Genomic DNA, 18,785 nt, shown 5'->3' with positions numbered 1-18,785 from the left:
TAAAGCTCCCATGGCCCAAAGGATAAAATCTAAAGATCCTTTGAGAAATTCAGGAATCACTATTACCTGATCTCACACATTTTCCATTCTGAAGTCTGCAGGTCAGCAATACTAAATGATTATAATTCTCTGAACACATTCTGCTCTTTCATACTGAGCCCTCTGTCTGGGAGCCTCCTCCAAATTTTCCTTTTGTCAAACTCCTCTTTATTTTTAAATTTAGGTGTATATATTTACCTCCAGGTAACAATCAGTATAATCACAGAGTACAAAGTTTAGGTTAAACATCGACAGTTTCTCCTTTAGGCATTAGTTTTGGATGTAATTGTTTTTTCACCCCTTTCTTCTTCATTCCCTTCTTTTTCTTCAGAACTATTGGAGAACTATTGGAGAAATGGAGAATAGCCCAAGGCCTTCAAATCTCTTTTGTGCTCAAAAGTAAACCAGCATATTCTTCAATGTCTTGTCTTTGAGTGTCGCTGAAGGAGGGGAAGGTAGCAAATGTAAAGTAAATGGACATTGACAGTTCTAAATTCTTTCTGCTATTAATTAGAGTTTGAAGATTTCCTTCCGTTAATGAAGGACTTAGCTTTTGTTTCACTTCTGAAGCTTGAATTCAGGTTCAAAAGAAATGGTCCTTAAATTATTTCTCAGTATCTGTCTCCCACCCACTCTAAAACTTCGAATATTTATTAGCAGATAAATTATCCTACGGGACATTAATTATAATTTTTTTCTTTTTTTAAAGCTTTTAAAAATTTTCAATTTACTTAAAGTACAGTGTTACATTGGTTTCAGGGGTGCAATACAGTGATTCAGCAATTCTCTACATTACTCAGTGCTCATCATGATAAGTGTACTCTTAATCCTTATCAACTGTTTCACCCATCCCTCCAACTACCACCATTCTGGAAACCATCAGTTTGTTCTCTTTAGCTAAGAGTCTGTTTCTTGACTTCTCACTCTCTCTCTTTCTTCGCTTCTTCGTTTCTTTTGTTTCTTAAATTCCACATATGAGTGAAATCATATGGTATTTGTCTTTCTCTGACTGGCCTGTGTTGCTTAGTGTAATACTCTCTAGCTCCATCCATGCCATTGCAAATGCCGAGATTTCATTCTTTTTTTAAGTCTAAATAATATACTATTGTGTATATAGACCACTTCTTTATCCATTCATCTACTGATGGACACCTGGGCTTCTTCCATAATTTGGCTATTGTAAATAATGCTGCAATAAACATGGGAGTGCATATATCTTTCAAATAAGTGTTTTTATATTCTTTGGGTAAATACTGAATTGTAAGGTAGTTTTCTTTTTTTAATTTTTTGAGGAACCTCCATACTGTTTTCCACAGTGGATGCACCATTTTGTATTCCCACCAACAGTGCACAAGTGTTCCTTTTTCTCCACATTCTTGCCAACTCCTGTTGTTTCCTGTTTTGTTGATTTTAGCCATTCTGACAGGTGTGAGATGATATATCATTGTAGTTTTTTTCCTTTTCAAATTTTTATTTAAGTTCTAGTTAGTTAACATATAATGTAATACTATTTTCAGGAGTAGAATTTAGTGATTCATCACTTAAATATAATATCCAGTGCTCAAGAAAACAAGTGCCCTCCTTAATGCCCATCACTCATTTAACCCATCACTACCCCACTCCCTTCATTAACCCACAAATTTGTTCTCTATTATAAATAAAATTTATGGTTAGTTTCCCTCATTCTCTCTCTTCCCCACCCCTTCCAGTATGTTCATCTGTTTTGTTTCTTAAATTCCTCATGAGTGAAATCATATTGTATTTGTCTTTCTTGCCTGCTTTATTTTGCTTAGCATAATACACTCTAGCTCCATCCACATCATTGCCAATGGCAAGATTTCATTCCTTTTGATAGCTGAGTAATACTCCATTGTGTGTGTGTATGTATGTACATACATCTTTATCCATACATCAGTTGATGGACATTTGGGTTCTTTCCATAGTTTGGCTATGGTTGATAATGCTGCTATAAACACTGGGGACATGTACCCCTTGGAATGTGTATTTTTGTATCCTTTGGGTAAATGTCTAGTGGTACCATTGCTATATCATAAGGTACTTCTATTTTTAACTTTTTAAGGAAGCCCCATACTGTTTTCCACATGGCTGCACAAGTTTGCATTCCCACCAACACTACAAGGGGGTTCCTTTTTTTTTCACATCCTCACCAACACTTGTTGTTTCTTGTGTTGTTAATTTTAGCCATTTTGTTTTTGCTTTTGTTTCCTTTGTCTCTGGTGATGTGTCTAGTAAGAAGTTGTTCTGGCTAAGGTTAAAGAGGTTGCTGTTCATATTCTCCTCTAGGATTTTGATGGTTCTTATGTTGAGGTCCTTCAGCCATTTTGAATTTATTTTCGTATATGATGTAAGAAATTGGTCCAGGTTCATTCTTTTGCTTGTGGCTGTCCAGTTTTCCCAATACTGTTTGTTGAAGAGACTTTTTCTTATTGGATATTTTCCTGCTTTGTCAAAGATTAGTTGACTCTATAGTTATGGGTCCATTTCTGGATTTTCTGTTCTGTTGCACTGATTTATATGTCTGTTTTTATGTCAGTACCACACGGTCTTGATGACTGCAGTTTCATAATATAGCTTAAAGTTTGGAATTGTGATGCCTCCAGCTTTGCTTTCCTTTTTCAAGATTTCTTTGGCTTTTGTGGTTACATACAAATTTTGGGGTTTTTCTAGCTCTGTGGGAAATGTTATTTAAATTTCAGTTAACATACACTATATTATTAGTTTCAGATGTAAAATGAAAGAGTTGGGTAGCTTCATGAAAGAAAGATTTTGGTTTGCAATTAAATCACTTTCTCATCTACACACATTCTTGAGCACTTTGTGTGCGTGTGTGTGTGTGTGTGTGTGTGTGTGTTTTGATTTGGCTTACTGGCAGCATGGAGAGAAGAGAACACATTTGCTTTGGGACTTTATAAGTATCTCAGTTTTTTCTTTTAAAAATTTACAAGTAAATACTAATTTCTAAATATAAGAAATATAGTCCATAATCTAGGCATGATCTAAACAAACATTTTTCATCTTTTTTATCAATAGTTACAAAGTTAGAAGGTTTGCTGGCAATTTATTTCATGGAAATTTATCAGCTGTACATCATCTCTCAATGCATTCCCAATGCACAGACATCAGAGGGCAGTCCACAGTAGATGGTCCACCTCAGGGGTGTTTAGGTAAATTGTGCTGACTGTTAAGAGGTGCTGATTTGTTGTTCAATGAAAGCCCAGCTGACACAGGCATTGTTTTATTACACTGATTGACATTTTGTTTGTAATCTACTTTCACCTCCCATTTCTACATGGTAAAAAAGTGATATTGCCTTTCTCCTTCCACTATCATTATGAATGAGGGGTTGGTCTGAAACTGTGAACAATCTGTCAAACAGGGGTGTTGAAGGTGTTATCTGCTCTGACCTGGCGTACAGGGAACCCGGATCACCTGGTGAGGTGGGGCGCGGGGTGCATGCGCAGTGCTCCATCACTGGTTTTGATCTAAAGTACATGAGTCACCACAGAGGCTTTACATTTTGGCACTTCAGCCTGTGGAGAATTTCTATCTGAAGCGTATGACTTTGAGGCTCCCATAGAATCTTTTAAAAAGCTGTTCTGCAGAAATGGGATAAACTTTTAATATTTTCATAATCTAGAGGTCTTGATATCTGTATGAACTGTTAATGCTGATACATATATCCTCTACAGTAAAAAGTGTGCCAAAGGCATTAAATTAATCTTTCATACTTAAATAAAGAAAAGGTTTTGTGGTCCTTGTGTTCAGAGTAATTTTTTTAAGAAAAAGGATAAAATGGGCTCAGAGAGGTTGAGTAACTTCCAATTAAGGTCACAATTAAGTGGTAGCTCACTTGAACTAAGTCTAAAATTCTTTCCACAAATTGTAGACATGGAAACAAATAACACTTTTGAAGAGAGACAACACCTCTTAAAGGAATAAGGTTTTTAGCTTTCTATGTACATTTAGAGATAAAGCTTAAAATGCAAATTTTCCCTTGAGGGAAAGCATGAACAAATGAGTACCATAGGTTTTTACATACTCAAAAAATTAAATTCCAGGATTATAGATTTAAGACATGGTAGTTAATAGAGAGGTTCTAGGTTAAAAATAATTTCTGTAAAGATACATATCTGTATATGCACATGTATTTACTTAGAAAACATACTTTTTTGGATGTTTGTGCCATTTCTTAGTTACAAGTTGTGTCCATAGCTGTTTCATTCCCATCCCTACACTTCAAGCTGCCATACTACTTTTAAATTACCTTATGACTTATTTTCAGTTAATTATAATAATTAACTAAGTATTTATCCAACAAAGCACTTTCATGAGTAAAAGATACAGATTTTTGAATATGGTTCTAGGAATAGTTCAGTTTTCACATTTAATATCTGAATTTCATATTTATCACATGTAGCATGAAATTGCTTCTGTTTAAAAAAACAATTGTATGTTCACTACAAACAGTATAAGAAGCAATAAATATACTTCTGTCTGTCATATAAAAGTATGTGACATTTTCCTAAAAAGTTCCTTGAATTTAGGATATAGTTAATAATATGGTAACAACTTCATGTGGTAACAGAAAGTAGCTAGATTTATTGTGGCGATTACTTCCTAATGTAAATAAATGTTGAATCACTTGTACATTTGAAACTAATATAAGATTATATGAAAAAAGAGAATAGCATTACCCATAGGGCTTGGGTACATTCCATAAAAAGGAAAATACAAACAGTGGAAATAGAGCAGAAATAGAAGGGTTCAAGTGTGGTAGCTCATCATGTGTGTGCTGGGAGACAAGTATAGTGAGGACCTGCTCCCTGGGTTTCAGTGACAGGGTGGCAAAGATACAAGAAGTGCAAGAAATATCTACCTTTCCTCCATGGGAAAGATGGCACAATTCAACATGAGTAGAATGAATAAGAAGGAAAGTTTACTGGACTCAATTATGCAGCTGATGATGCATCTAGCTTTCACTGGGATTTTAAACATTTGTTTGAAAAAAAAGATTTAAAAAAAAAGGATTTCATTTCATTTTTTTGCTTCTTTTGGAAAGCTCTCATGTATAATTGATTGATTGCATTCTTGAAGAACAGAGTTAATGATGCTGTCTGGCTGATGGTTCCAGAAGGTACAGGAGCCAAAAGACCTGCTTCAAACGAAGGCATTTGTATGGTCTCAAAATGTCAGGATGGTGCGGATGCTGAAACAGGAAATAAAAGATGTTAATTGTTTTAATGTTTGGATAACACACATTCTTCCATGTGAGAGTCCAAGGAGCATTCAGCTTTGAAGGAAATGTCAGGTTGAGCATTTAAAAGAGCAGTCCTCTTTTCAGCACAGGCACACCACACTCTATTGCTCCTTGCAGATACCCCTTTTTTTTTTACACATTGAAGGTCTGTGACAACCTTGTGTTGTGTTGAGTAAGTCTACAAGTACTATTTTTCCAACAGCATTTGTTCACTTCATGTCTCTGTGTCATATTTTAGTAATTCTTACAATATCTCAAACTTTTTCATTGTTATTATATTTGTTATGGTAATCTGTGATCAGTAATCTTTCCTGTTATTATGTAATTGTTTTGGGGCTACCACTAATGTGCCCATATAAGATGGTGAACTTAATCCATAAATATGGTGTGTGTTCTGACTGTGACTGGCATTCCCCTGTATCTGTGTCTTTTCTGGACCTCCCTGTTTTCTGAGACACAATGATATTGAAATTATGTCAATTAATAACAATACAAAGTGTTCTAGTGAAAGGAAGAATCAATGGATATGACAAATTATTGCTGTCTTATTTATTTTTAATATAATTTATTGTCAAATTGGCTAGCATACAGTGTGTATGGTGCACTCTTGGTTTTGGGGGTAGATTCCTATGATTCATTGCTTACTTACAACACCCAGTTATTGCTGTATGATTTTAAGAAATTGCCATAGTCACTCCAAACTTCAGTAACATCCCCCCTGATTAGTCAACAACCAAGGCAAGACTGAGGCAAGACTTTCCACTAGCAAAAAAATTACAACTCGCTGAAAGCTCAGATGATGGTTTGCATTTTTTAGCAACACAATATTTTTTATGTTTATTTATTTTGAGAGAGAGAGGACAAAAGAGAGTGTGGGGGAGGGCAGAGAGAGAGAGGAAGAGAGAGAATCTCTGATGCAAGCCTTGATCCCATGAACCATGAGATCATGACCTGAGCCAAAATCAAGAACTGGGTGCTTAACCAACTGAGCCAGGCAGGTGCCCCAGCAACATAATATTTTTAAAAATATTTTTAATTTATTTTTGAGAGACAGAGAGAGACAGTGTGAACAGGGAAGGGTCAGAGAGAGAGGGAGACAAAGAATCTGAAGCAGTCTCCAGGCTCTGAGCTGTCAGCACAGAGCCCGACGTGGGGCTTGAAGCCATGAACCCTGAGATCATGACCTGAGCCAAAGCTGGATGCTTAACCGACTGAGCCACCCAGGTGCCCCAAAATAATATTTTTAAAATTAAGGTCTGTACATTAGTTTTTAGACATAATGCTATTGTACACTTAACTAGACTACAGTATAATGTAAAAATAACTTTTTAAATGCACTGGGAAAGCAAAAACTTTGTTTGACTTGCTTTACTGCAATATTTGCTTTATTGCTGTGGTCTGGAACTGAACCTGCAATATCTCTAAGCTATGCCTATCATTTTTATTCGTGAAAACTCTTTGTAAACAGAAAAAAGGAAAAATTAAAAATGAATTTAGTGAAAAAAATTAGTGATAGCTGTATATAAAAAAATCCCAAGGTAACTCCAACTCTTTCCATAATGAGTAGGGCTTTAATATAATTTAAATTTATAGCCACTAATGGTAACTCTTTTTAGGTGGTCAGGCAGTGACTCCATGTTATAATTAAGATTCTGTGGCTCTGAATCTTTTTCCTTGCAAGGGTGACTGTTCTCTTATAAATAAAGCTTGGGTGGCTCTGATCATTTGTAAACAAAATAGTTTGGTTTCAGTAGAACAGGTAGTACAGAGCAACTGTTTTAGTTTCTCACACTATGGTGTAAAATGTTCTATATCCTAAGACTGAACTAGTAATGGAGAACTAAGGCACTCCAATGTTTTATTCATTTTTTCACCATTTTTCTCTATTGGCCAACCCCTACAAGAAAAAAGAAATTTAATATCTACCTCTTTCCAGAGCGAAGCAGGTCAAATCCTTCATTTATTTTGTCAAAAGGTAAAACATGTGTTATTAATGGATCAAGTGAAAACTTCTTAGCCATAAAATCAGCCACAAGTTTAGGGACAGAATCTTTACTCTTAAAGCCTGAAAAGAAAATAACACCATTGTAAGATTCAGCCATGGGTAAGAGAAGAATTTGAGAGGAGGCTTTCCAAGTAGAATTAAAGTGAAAGTGTATAGAAAGTGCTACATCCCACAGACTACAATTACTTAGGTTAATAACAGATAGTGTTTCAGTATCCTTTTGCCATGGTTAGACTCTTTAAAAATCCATCTAGATAATCTAGGGTCCTTAATTATTAAGAGAAATTATACTATGGGTGGTTATTCCCTTAGTCAAGGAGCAAATTTAGCAATTACCTAAACTTAGGCAATGAGAGCACACATGAAGGACTGCTGTGGATTCCTGGGTCCTGCGAGGTATTTCAGCACCTTGTGCGGTCATGAGTATAAAAACGTGGTGCTGAGGGATCCTGGTTAGTTTACGGGGACACTAAAAAGTGTGTCTTGGAATCTTCTGTGTGCTTTCTTATATCCATATCTAGTTCACTTAACCATGTTGCTTTAAAAAAATTTTTTTAATGTTTATTTTCAAGAGAGACAGAGTGTGAGTAAAGGAGGGGCAGAGAGAGAGAGAGAAAGAGAGAGAGAGACAGACAGACAGACAGACAGACAGAATCCAAAGCGGGCTCAGGCTCTGAACTGTCAGCACAGAGCCCAATGTAAGACCCAAACACACAAACTGCGAGATCATGACCTGAGCCAAAGTTGGATCCTTAACCGTCTGAGCCACCCAGGCTCCCCTAACCATGTTGCTTTTTAAAAACAGGCTTTGTCACTTGTAAAACAGAAGAACTCCTGAAGTGAATAAGAATTCAGCCATCAAACCTAACTACATACCACCAAAAATTGCTCCTTTCCAGGTACGTCCGCTCAATAGCAACATGGGGTTCAGAGAGATATTTTCGGAATGAGGAGCTACTCCTACAATGACGCTTACACCGTATGACTCTTGGCAGCAGTATAAAGCAGCCATCTGGAATAAAATTAATAATTTAGCATCATTAGAGTGAATTTACTGGTAGTCTACACTCATGGTGCAGGGTATCATGTAATATTGACTTAGCTAGATTGTGAGTGTGTGCAGGGAAGAGATTATGGCTTTTGCTTCTTCATTCCTCATTGTGCCTATGATAATGTTGTGGTTTTAGGAAATGCTCAGAAGATATTTTTTGAGTGAGACAGTGGATGAATGAATGTTGTATGTGCTTAATTCTTCCTTATAATAGAGGCAAACATCATCACAAACATATCTAATTATTTATCTATTAAGTAGCTATTTTGAACTCAGTACTTGAACTGTGTGTTTTGATGGCAAACAAGATACAAGATCAATTACATCATCAAAATTGGTCACTTTGTCTACTTGATGGTCTTCTGGAACTTCAAAAGAAAGCCTCCCCCTACAGCCAAGTTTTTAAATGTATTCCATAGTAAGAGAATTATTGAGGATTCTCTAGCAATATATAATGATTAACCCTTTGATTTTGGAGCATGATGTTTAGGAGATAACCTCAGAACATGTGGCTGTTGGATATTTGGTATCTTCAAGTGAAGTAATCTAATTTCACAGGAGAAAATGGAGGGAAAACAACAGAAAAAGGGCATAATGAGAAAAACTATAGCCTTGAACTTTAGCCATCTGAAGTTAGTATACTGTCTGAAGTCAAGGCTATAAAAAGCTTTATTCTTAGGGTGCTTCTCCCTTATTACCAGTACTTCTAGGACTTGCTGGAAAACCTCAAAATGGGGATTTGTTGGTTTCTGGGGACTTTTTTTTTTCAGTAGGATTCTAGAGAATTACGAGTGGGTGGGGTATAACTGTAGATGTATTCCTCCTTGCAATTGATATTTATCACTGAAAGTAATGTATGTATATTCCAAAGATGATGTAAACACTGCAAGATCAAGAACAGCACTGCATATCAATAACACTAGCTAACATTTACCCAGCTTACTATCTGACACGTGGTGCTTAGGTATTCGACATGGATTATCTCCTGTAATTATAAACAGTGCCATGAACTATAGATCTCTTAAATTTTTTGGTGGAAAAATTGATTGACTTTCTAAGGTATTCAGCCCAACACATAGCTATTGGGTGCTTACTATGTGCCAGGCACTGTGCTGTCTGCTGTGGCAAAAGGGGGCAGTGTGGTAAATGACAAAATGCAGTATTTTCTGTTAATAAAATGATACTGGTCTAAAATTGCCCATTATTCCTCTGGCCAAAGTATGATATATGAAAGAAAATAGAAGTTTCTTAAAACATAAAATACTGTTAAACTGTTTCATTATGAATGTGAGGGAAAAATCAAACTTGCCAATTTGAAAACAATTTATATGACCCATATTGTTTGAACTTTGTTTTACTAAATATTAACAAAGTCATAGTGGTTTAATTAGAAAAAAACCTTTTTTCTCTCTAAAGGAGAAGTATTACTTGAGACAGATTTGCTGAGCTGATGGAATTAATGATTTCTCATGATAATAAATTGAATAACCCAGATAACCAGCAGGCGGTGGAAAATCACCATTCATAGTTTTAAAAATATTATTTATATATAATATTTATATTCTACTGCCTAAAAGTATACTCTGGAATGCAGAAGCAGATCTCCCAAGGCATTTCATGTTACATACCATAGTGTCAAGCCGCCCAATGACTTCGAATGAAAAGTCCACACCGCCACCAGTCATCTCCGTCAGCACCTCGTGGATGGGTTTCTTGTAGTCCTGAGGGTTGATGCACTCAGTGGCACCCACCTCTTTGGCCTTTGCAAATTTGTCTTTGTTGATGTCCACCCCGATAATCCTGGCCGCTCCTGCTGTTTTACATCCTATGATAACAGACAGGCCAACTCCTCCAAGGCCAAACACAGCACAGGTGGAGCCCTGGGTGACCTGTGTTTTCAGAAAATGCAAAAATGGATTAAATAATGATTGCTACTGGGGTACCTGGGTGGCTCAGTCAGTTAAGTGTCTGACTTTGGCTCAGGTCATGATCTCACTGTTCATGAGTTTGAGCCCACATCGGGCTCTGTGCCGACAGCTTGGAGCCTGGAGCCTGCTTTGGTTTTTGTGTCTCCCTCTCTCTCTCTCCCTCCCCTGCTGGCACTCTGTCTTTCTCTTTCAAAAATATATAATCATTTAAAAAAACTTTTAAATGATTGCTAGAAAATGCCTAAGCTATATAAAGTGCCATGCCTTGTCTGTTGTGAGGAGCTATTTGAACTCTTATGTGCAGCCTTCTGCCAAATCTCTTTTGGCTTCAGTTGCTTTATGTTTAAATTGAGGTGGTTAAACTAGATGAGTGGTTCTCAAACTTTGCTGGACAGTAGACTCACCTGGGGAGCTTTAACACCTCCCGGTGCCTAGGTCACAGCTTATAACCAATTCCATCAGAATCTCTGCAGGTGGGACCCAGGTGACTCAAACTGGAAACCCAGGCTCAGAGCCAGTGGATTGGTTGATCTTTGTGCCCTAAATGCCAGTGACTCCCATCTTGAATCGAATCTAGTAGCTCAAATCCATCGACGGCCAGTTTTAGTATATCACACACAGAAATGCAAGTTTTGGGAAATGAAATAATAAGTGGGAAAGATTATTCTGGGAGACTGAAAACATAGTTCAATCAAACCCTCAATAATTAAGTACTTGTTTCATTAACTTTGAGAATTATGACCAGTAATGACAGCAGTAATCATCTGTGAAACATAGAAGAGTTAACCTTAGCTTAGAGGAAAGCCTAAGAACAGGGGAAATTTAACAGATAACTAATATAATATAGCTTGAGTCCACTGTGATCTTAGTGGGTCTTTATCTCTGCTTTAAAAATATGCTAATGAACACTAATACAATGAAAAGTTGGTCAATATTTTGTTAATGGCTGAAAACAATTATGGGTGCTCTCAGCTTCTGCTCTGTGTGTAGGCACTGCTAGACCATCTGCTTAAACAGATGATGCATTTGCATAAGGGGCTTAGTGTGAGAGCCACAGCAATTTAGAAAACATGTGCTTTCAATTGTTTAAACGGGCTAGGGACTGTTTAGTCAACCTAGTCTGTTATAATCAGCCTTCAGTGTGCCTGTTAATATTTCTCCTGTCCCAAGTAACCATACTCTGGGATACAACACCACTTTTTACCTTAGAAAAATTTGAGACTTGTGATTGTGATCTAAAAGTGAAGGTAATTACGTCTCATGGGTTAACATGCGGCAGGAGTTTTGAGAGAGAGGCTGGTCACAGCTCTCATACTAACCAGCTGTGAGATCTCGGGCAAATAGTTTTAGGTCTCTGGGTTTCCATTTCATAAAATGAAGGAATACTGCTAGATTTCCAGCCATTTGGGAAGAGGAATTTCTGTTTAAAGAACTTCCCTTTAGAATCTACCATCTCTGAACTGTGTGTGTGTATACATGTGTGTGCAGGAGATGAGATGAAATCCTCTAGTGACTGGATTAAATGCCAAATGCTTTATTGAAGCTCCATTATTTCCTTTGTAGGGATCCACAGAGTGGGTGGGTTGGTGACTCTTGGCTTGGAGGTGTACTATATAAGGCTTTGGAGTCTACTGTTGATCCCAATTCTGAAGTAGAAGATCCATGGACTAGATGCTAATCAGAGGTGATCCCTTCATCTTATTTACTTTTGGTGCCTCAAAGGCTAGCAGCTCTAAAATTTAGTAATGACATAAAGAACAAATATAGAATAATTATTGAAAATTACACCTTTACTTTTTCTTAACTAAGCATCAATAACATTTTCATCTGTGATAAATAAATTTTCTAGGATATGCTCCTCAATTTCTTCTGAGGCCATTTTCCCACTCATAACTGATACCCTAAATTTTACCAATGTTGTTGTAGTAGCAGGAGGAAAAGTTCCCAGTTCATCTATTAAGAAAGATCTCTGATTCCTGTGAGAAATTGCTCTCCTCGTGGCTTTTGATAGTCTGAGTGTAACTAATTTTATCAACCATTGTCATTCCTACCTTGGCAACTTTGACTGCAGACCCATAACCGGTAGAAAATCCACAGCCAATGAGACAGACTTTCTCCAGTGGTGAGGCTTCATCGATCTTGGCCACTGACATCTCGTCCGCCACTGTGTACTGGGAGAAGGTGCTGATGCCAAGGAAATGGTAAATGGGCTTCCCTCTGCAGGTGAATCTGATGGTACCATCCTGCATGGTCCCCCGAGGCATGTTCAGACTGACCAGTGCAACACATAGACACACAGGGCATGAGACAGTAGCATAACTGATATGCAAATCTATTGCCTGTGTAAGGATAGTATCAGAAACTTACTCGCTTTTCAAGCAGAAGTTACCTTCAGGGTGTTTACAGACATTGCATTTTCCACACTGAGGAGTAAAGAGTGGAATGACTTTGTCACCTGGAGGGTAAAAAACAAATTCTTCTTAAATTTCTACCCAGGAATTAATACAACAAGAACCAGAAGCTTATGCATATGTATTAGAGGTATGTGTCTTTGAAGTCTCTAAGAAATAGGGTTCACCACTATGTCATTGGTCATTGTCTGCCAGCATTGTTATTGGTTTGGGTTTCTGTCTGCCTGAAGATTCTCAAAGAAGAAATGCAAATAATTGGAAACAATGTAGACTTAAAAATATTTCTAGCATATTAATAGTTATCCATATAAAATTTTCTATGTATCACCCTTTAACCCTAAAAATATTTATCTATATTAATATAAAATTAGGATAAATAAATATTAAAGATAAAATAGTACTTTGTCACAAATCACACTTAACCATGGTTAAAGGTAATAACAGATACTGTTTATGGCAGGATGTCTTCTGCTAGGTCTTTCATTCCCTTCCATCTAGTCTGTTTTGTTTAATGTTCAAGAAGGGAGGTCATACTGGGAGACGAAATCAGTGACTGACTCTCTTCCCACCTAAGAGTAGATCATGTAGATTCAATTATAGCCTCATGGCCCCCATCCTGTGAAATCAGTACAGAACAGTTTCCATATAGTGATTTGGAGGCTCAGGACATAGACTTTTCTTTTCTTATTTTGTCCCATTTGTATTTCTCTTAGGACCTGACAGAAGATAGTACTCAGCAACACTCAAATGGAAATTATTTCTTTATGAACTCTAACTTTGGCAGGCACTGCATCTCTCTTGATCCTTATGTGTCCCTGGGATCTGACCTGGTGCCTGACATCTAGTAGGTAGTCGGTAGGCACTTGCTAAAGGAGAGAGTACACGAGTGCATGAGTGCTAAAGGAATGCATACACGTCTGCGTCAGGCAAGGAGAGAAGAAAGGAGGAGACCTATGTTCTAGTCCCAGCGTGGCCATGCCTTCTGCAAGGCCTTTCCAGGCTGGATGATTTTGGTCCTGAACTATGAATTCCCTAAGTGTGGATTCTGTACCTGGTTTTACTGTAGTCACTCCTTCTCCAACGCTTTCCACAACGCCAGCTGCCTCATGGCCTAAGATCGCAGGGAGAGGCGTGACAATAGTTCCACCAACCGCGTGGTCATCTGAGCGACAGACTCCCGTGGCCACCATCTATGTGGGAGAGGGAGGATGACTAGAGTCAGAAAAGAATAGAACCCATTTCTTTTCCTCATCAAACAATTTGGAATAGCCTGTAAAACATGTTTTCTTCTGAAATAAAGTCTTATTTAATATACAAGAATGTATCCTTTTTATAGAAGTAGAAATTGCAGATTAGCACTAAGAAAATTGTAACTTAAATTCTACCATCTGATGCTAATTGATGTTGAAATCTTGATGTGTATCCCTTTGCACTTTTTCCTGTACAAACACATAAGTTCTTTTTTTATTTTATTGGGATTAGACTGCATACCCTGGTCCCTTTTTAAAAATTTAACAACTTGTATTTATATCTTTCCTTGACAATAAGTGTTTGGATCACCATATAAAAAGTGACTGTAGTGGATTTTTGCTTATTTCCATTTTTACCATTTTCAGAATTTTTTGAACTTAGAATTAAATAGGAGTTGGAAAATGTTTTACCTTAATACGAACTTCATGGGCCTTCGGGGGTGCAACCTCCACCTCCTCAATGGAAAAGGGTTTATTTAACTCCCACAGCACAGCTGCTTTGCATTTGATTACCTGGAAATTGAATAGAAAGGTGATACTAGTTTTTCCCCATTCTTAAAGTCAGGGATAGTGACTTTCATCTTTTTATGTGCAACATGTAGCCCCATCTCTGGAACCTAACAAGTGTCTCATAGAAATGAAGGACCCCTGATTTGCAAGGAGAATAAAAATAACTTTTTAAGAAACAGGCAAAGCAGTAACACAAGGAAAGAGAAATAGGATTAACTAAAGAGACACTGAGATAAAATGGAACATAATTTTTTAGGCCATCTTCTGGTTTTTAATTTTCCAAGGGTTGTTTATTCCTACTATTTCCTAATGTGGTCCTTAAATCGGTTGTTTATCCACAACTGTTGGCTGGTGTGTGAAGTTCTAAGTCCGCATAATTTCGCTGACAGATTTAGTGCGGTTCACATAAAAGCTATTGCCCTCTTGCTCAATTCTCTGCTGAAGCCCAAACAATCTAACTTTATGATTTCATAAAGTTGCACATTTGCCTTCCTGCCTAGGATTAGTTTTCTTTCCCGTTTTGCCTGTTCTCTTCCCTTGACTTTTCCCTACTGCTGTTTTCCCTACTGCTTGTGGGTGCTACTTGCTTGCATCACTCATTTGAACTTTAGCTTTGAGCAGTGCTGTTCTGTTGTCCTATTTATGTGTCGAAATTCTTTTCAGATTAGATTTGCAACAAAACTTGCTGAGGTTACAGCTGTATACACACACTCACACACACACCTACGTACACATGTACGCATGTACATATTAACAATGGGAGAATGGTGTGCTTAAATTTCTAGCTAGCACAGTTCACCCATCGAGGTTCTTAAAAATAAAAGTTGAAAAAATATTTTTAGTTGCTGGGATTGTTGCAAAGCTTACACAGTTAAGGAAGTTTTCTTCTATAAAGAATTGATGTAATTACAAATATGATAAATTTTCAATACAAACCTATCCTTTTGCTAATTCATTTTCATGTCAAATCCTCCCAGTTTGCAAGGTGTTTGTCATGGTCAGTGCCACAATAGATAAAAAAAATTCTTGGGAATAATACGCCAAGGGTAGGTGAGTCCTGATTACAAGGTCCTGTCCAGGTGAGTTACATCCTTGATCTTTAAACCTCACAATGATGTTACTAGTGCAGTATTATTGAATTATTGGTCTTATTTTACAGCTGAAAAGATTGAGGCTCAGTTGACTCAGTAATTGAGTAATTTTCCCAAAGTCACAAAGCTGGCTGTCCAGACAATTAAGATCAGTGCAGATTTATTGTTTTACTACTCCATGGTAGTGAAAAGAGATTAATTAATAATAGCAGCAACAAAGTAACAGCAGTGACTAACATTTGTTGAATTATTTCTATGTACCAGGCACTGTTATAAGTGCTTTACAGTATTAATTTATTAAATTCTTATGCCACCTTATAAAATGGTATTAATATTGCCATTTATCATTTGAGGAGAATATAATGCAGGAAAGGTTAACATGAATGGTGTTATAACCAAGCTAAAAGTGACTGATGCTGCACCCAAAGGCAGAGGATTTATTGTCTTCATTAATACATTTGGTTTGCACATTTGCTCTCTGAACTCCTTTTAAGCTGAGTTTTGGCATATTTAATTAGTCTTTTTCCTAACTTTTCTTCATTTGAAATGTAACTTGCCATTGTAAATGCTAACCAGTAATGAACAAAAATAAAGAGATTTGGAATAAGAAAACTGACAATTGGTGACCCATGTGATTTCCAACAAATCTTATTAATATAGGAGTGTTGTATCACACAGTGTGTGTAGGAATCTCAGAATCTTTAAGTTATCATAGCAAGATAGTATAGTGTGTGATCCACTCCTAATGTAACACATGTCCTAGAAATGGTTGCACAGGCTTTTGTAATTGAGCTAAGTTAATCATGAATTGCTTACACTGAATGACCACATGCATTTCTGTGCACCTGTAGCACATTGAACAAAAGAGCATGAATCCATGGAACACTTAGAATTGATTATCTCTGTTCTCGGTGCTAATAAGTGATTCAAACTGTATCACTATTATTTTTACTTTTATTTTGTAAAACCATGTTGACTTTTGCATGGAGAAGATACTGTTCCACAGGATTTCTATGCCAATTTCCTGGATTATGCACAGGAGCGCCCTTGTAATTCAGAATTTGCATGTTGATGTTGGCTTGCTTATTAACCTTGATGGTTCTAAAGTTTTGAAATCAGTGTGCCCTTTGTAAAAGATTTCATACTAAGGTTCAAAATACATTTCAAAGTCCTCTGAATCAAATTCCTCTCATGAAACTTTTGTGAGATCTAATGTTCCTGTGTTTCTAAAAAGAATATGATTACAAAAACAACATATTTAAATTATGGTTTTTTAATATAAAGAAAACTCCTTGATTAAAAACATAGAATTTTAGATTTACAAATCTAAATATGATTGGCTGTTACTACTGCACATGTATTTAATACAGGAAATAAGGACTTTATTAGGTATGGATGCTATACATTCTTGATAAAGATATTTAGGAATAGCCTATTTTTAATTATAGTTTAGTATACATTGCATATTGAAACACCCAATCTATGTTGCATTTCAGTATATATTGTTTCTAATTTATATATTAATTTCAAATTATTCATCAATACTATATCTTTGTAAATTATATAGTAAGAATGTATTTCCAAAAGTAGAAAAAAAATTTTTTTGCTTACTTTTCCTGCTGTGCTCATGGTTCCGTTTCTCTGTAGACCAGGAGACTAGTGAATTCTTATAGACTCCCTTGTTTGAGTAGACAAAGCTGATATGTTATACAGATATTTTGTTTGCTTGAGTAACCACCCATTCCACACGTGATCTGGGCTCTCTAAGCCACACCCATCAGATTTTTCTCAAGCCAAGTCAAATCAGAAAGAAAAACGCACTGAGCCAGCAACCAAACCTTTGACTTTGCACCATGCCAATTTCAGTTAGTATATCAGTTTCCTTAGATTAACTGTGTCCCTACACCTACATTTTAATCTCACTCTCTTTTTTTCCTAGATTCCATATTTCTTTTCTTTCCATCCCATGTAGGGTGTTCAGAGTTGTTTGCCCTTTGTGTGAGCTAATCTCCAACTTCTAGTCCTTATGCTGCAGTCTGAAAAGAGCAATCAGCAAGCAGCACCAATGACACCAATGATGTTGGACAGAGAATGCTCTGAACCAGAGGAAGGGGTTTGATTAGTGCTTTTTTTTTATTTATTTATTTTTTTGATTAGCACTCTTTTCATGGAAGGGAAGTTAGACAGCAGTGAGTCACAGCACAGATGCTCACCTCTACCTGCCATAACAGGGGGTTTGGAGCAGTGGTTATAGTATGGCAGACCCTATCCTTACTAGCCGTGTGCACTTGCATTTATTATTTATCTGTCTTTGGCCTTAGTTTTCTTACCCATAAAATGAGGATGACTACCCCCTGGAGGAGTTGTATAAGGAAAACTGAGATAATCCTTTTAATGTGCTTCTTAGGGAGCCTGACGAATAGGCCAACTTCCATGAATATTAACTACTCACTGATGTTTCAGTGCTGACAACCTTGCTTTCTCCCAGCCCTCTAGGGTCTGAATGTTAATGTTCTCAACATGCCTTTTGTGATCTTTCAGCTTTTCAACAATTGTGCAGCCAGTTTTCAGTAATCTAGTTTGTTTGAAATATAGTTTTCTGTTTTCCTAACTGGACACTGATATGGTTCTTGGCACCAAGAGTGCTTTCAGAAGCATACTCTCTAGAAAACCAAAGTATTACACAGATTCAGTTAATTTACCCAGACTGAGTCTTTTTAATGGTTACTATGTGCTGACATAGAATGCACTGGAATGAGTATGTTAAAGGGAGTTGAGGAGAAAGGAAAAGAATCTAGAATCATCAACAGAAGAAAAGTCAATAGATGACTAACAGGACCCACTTGCTCTTTTCCATTATAGATTTAGTGTAGGCCTCATCTGCCACATTTTCACACCGCCCATGTTTTCTTTCTTTTTTTTTTTATAGTTTATTTTTGAGACAGAGAGAGCATGAGTGGGAGAGAGGCAGAGAGAGAGGAGACACAGAATCTGAAGCAGGCTCCAGGCTCTCTGAGCTGTCAGCACAGAGCCCGATGCAGGGCTTGAACCCACAAATTGTGAGATCGATCATGACCTGAGCCGAAGTCGGCCACTTAACTGACTGAGCCACCCAGGTGCCCCCGCCCATATGTTTTCAAGTTTTTCAGAGCACTTTGAAGGCATTTGAAGTATAGTGCCTTTTGAATCCTTGTATGATTCAGTCACTGAAAATGTTATGTT

The 18,785-nt window shown here is 37.0% G+C and overlaps 1 protein-coding gene across 1 annotated transcript; it reads right to left on the bottom strand.

Moving 5' to 3' along the window:
- Positions 1–3,101: 3,101 nt before the first annotated feature.
- LOC115294777 (alcohol dehydrogenase E chain) lies at positions 3,102–17,253 on the bottom strand. The gene is made up of 9 exons (XM_029942817.1): positions 17,175–17,253; positions 14,374–14,475; positions 13,764–13,902; positions 12,669–12,756; positions 12,353–12,572; positions 10,002–10,262; positions 8,199–8,334; positions 7,244–7,382; positions 3,102–5,266 (listed from the first exon to the last, which is right to left on the bottom strand). The coding sequence occupies exons 1-9, from the start codon at positions 17,190–17,192 to the stop codon at positions 5,242–5,244; spliced, it is 1,128 nt and encodes a 375-aa protein (XP_029798677.1). The 5' UTR covers positions 17,193–17,253; the 3' UTR covers positions 3,102–5,241.
- Positions 17,254–18,785: the final 1,532 nt, after the last annotated feature.

Source organism: Suricata suricatta, chromosome 1, assembly GCF_006229205.1.
Source record: "Suricata suricatta isolate VVHF042 chromosome 1, meerkat_22Aug2017_6uvM2_HiC, whole genome shotgun sequence".
NCBI lineage: Eukaryota > Metazoa > Chordata > Mammalia > Carnivora > Herpestidae > Suricata > Suricata suricatta.
This window is presented reverse-complemented; position numbering and strand designations above follow the sequence as displayed.

Excerpts from the sequence above, each read along its gene's own strand:
- LOC115294777 (XM_029942817.1), bottom strand. Across the intron at positions 12,573-12,668 it reads AACTTCTGCTTGAAAAGCGA|TCTGAACATGCCTCGGGGGA; the intron begins GTAAGTTTCTGA and ends TGCACTGGTCAG. Across the intron at positions 10,263-12,352 it reads CTGCAGTCAAAGTTGCCAAG|GTCACCCAGGGCTCCACCTG; the intron begins GTAGGAATGACA and ends CTGAAAACACAG.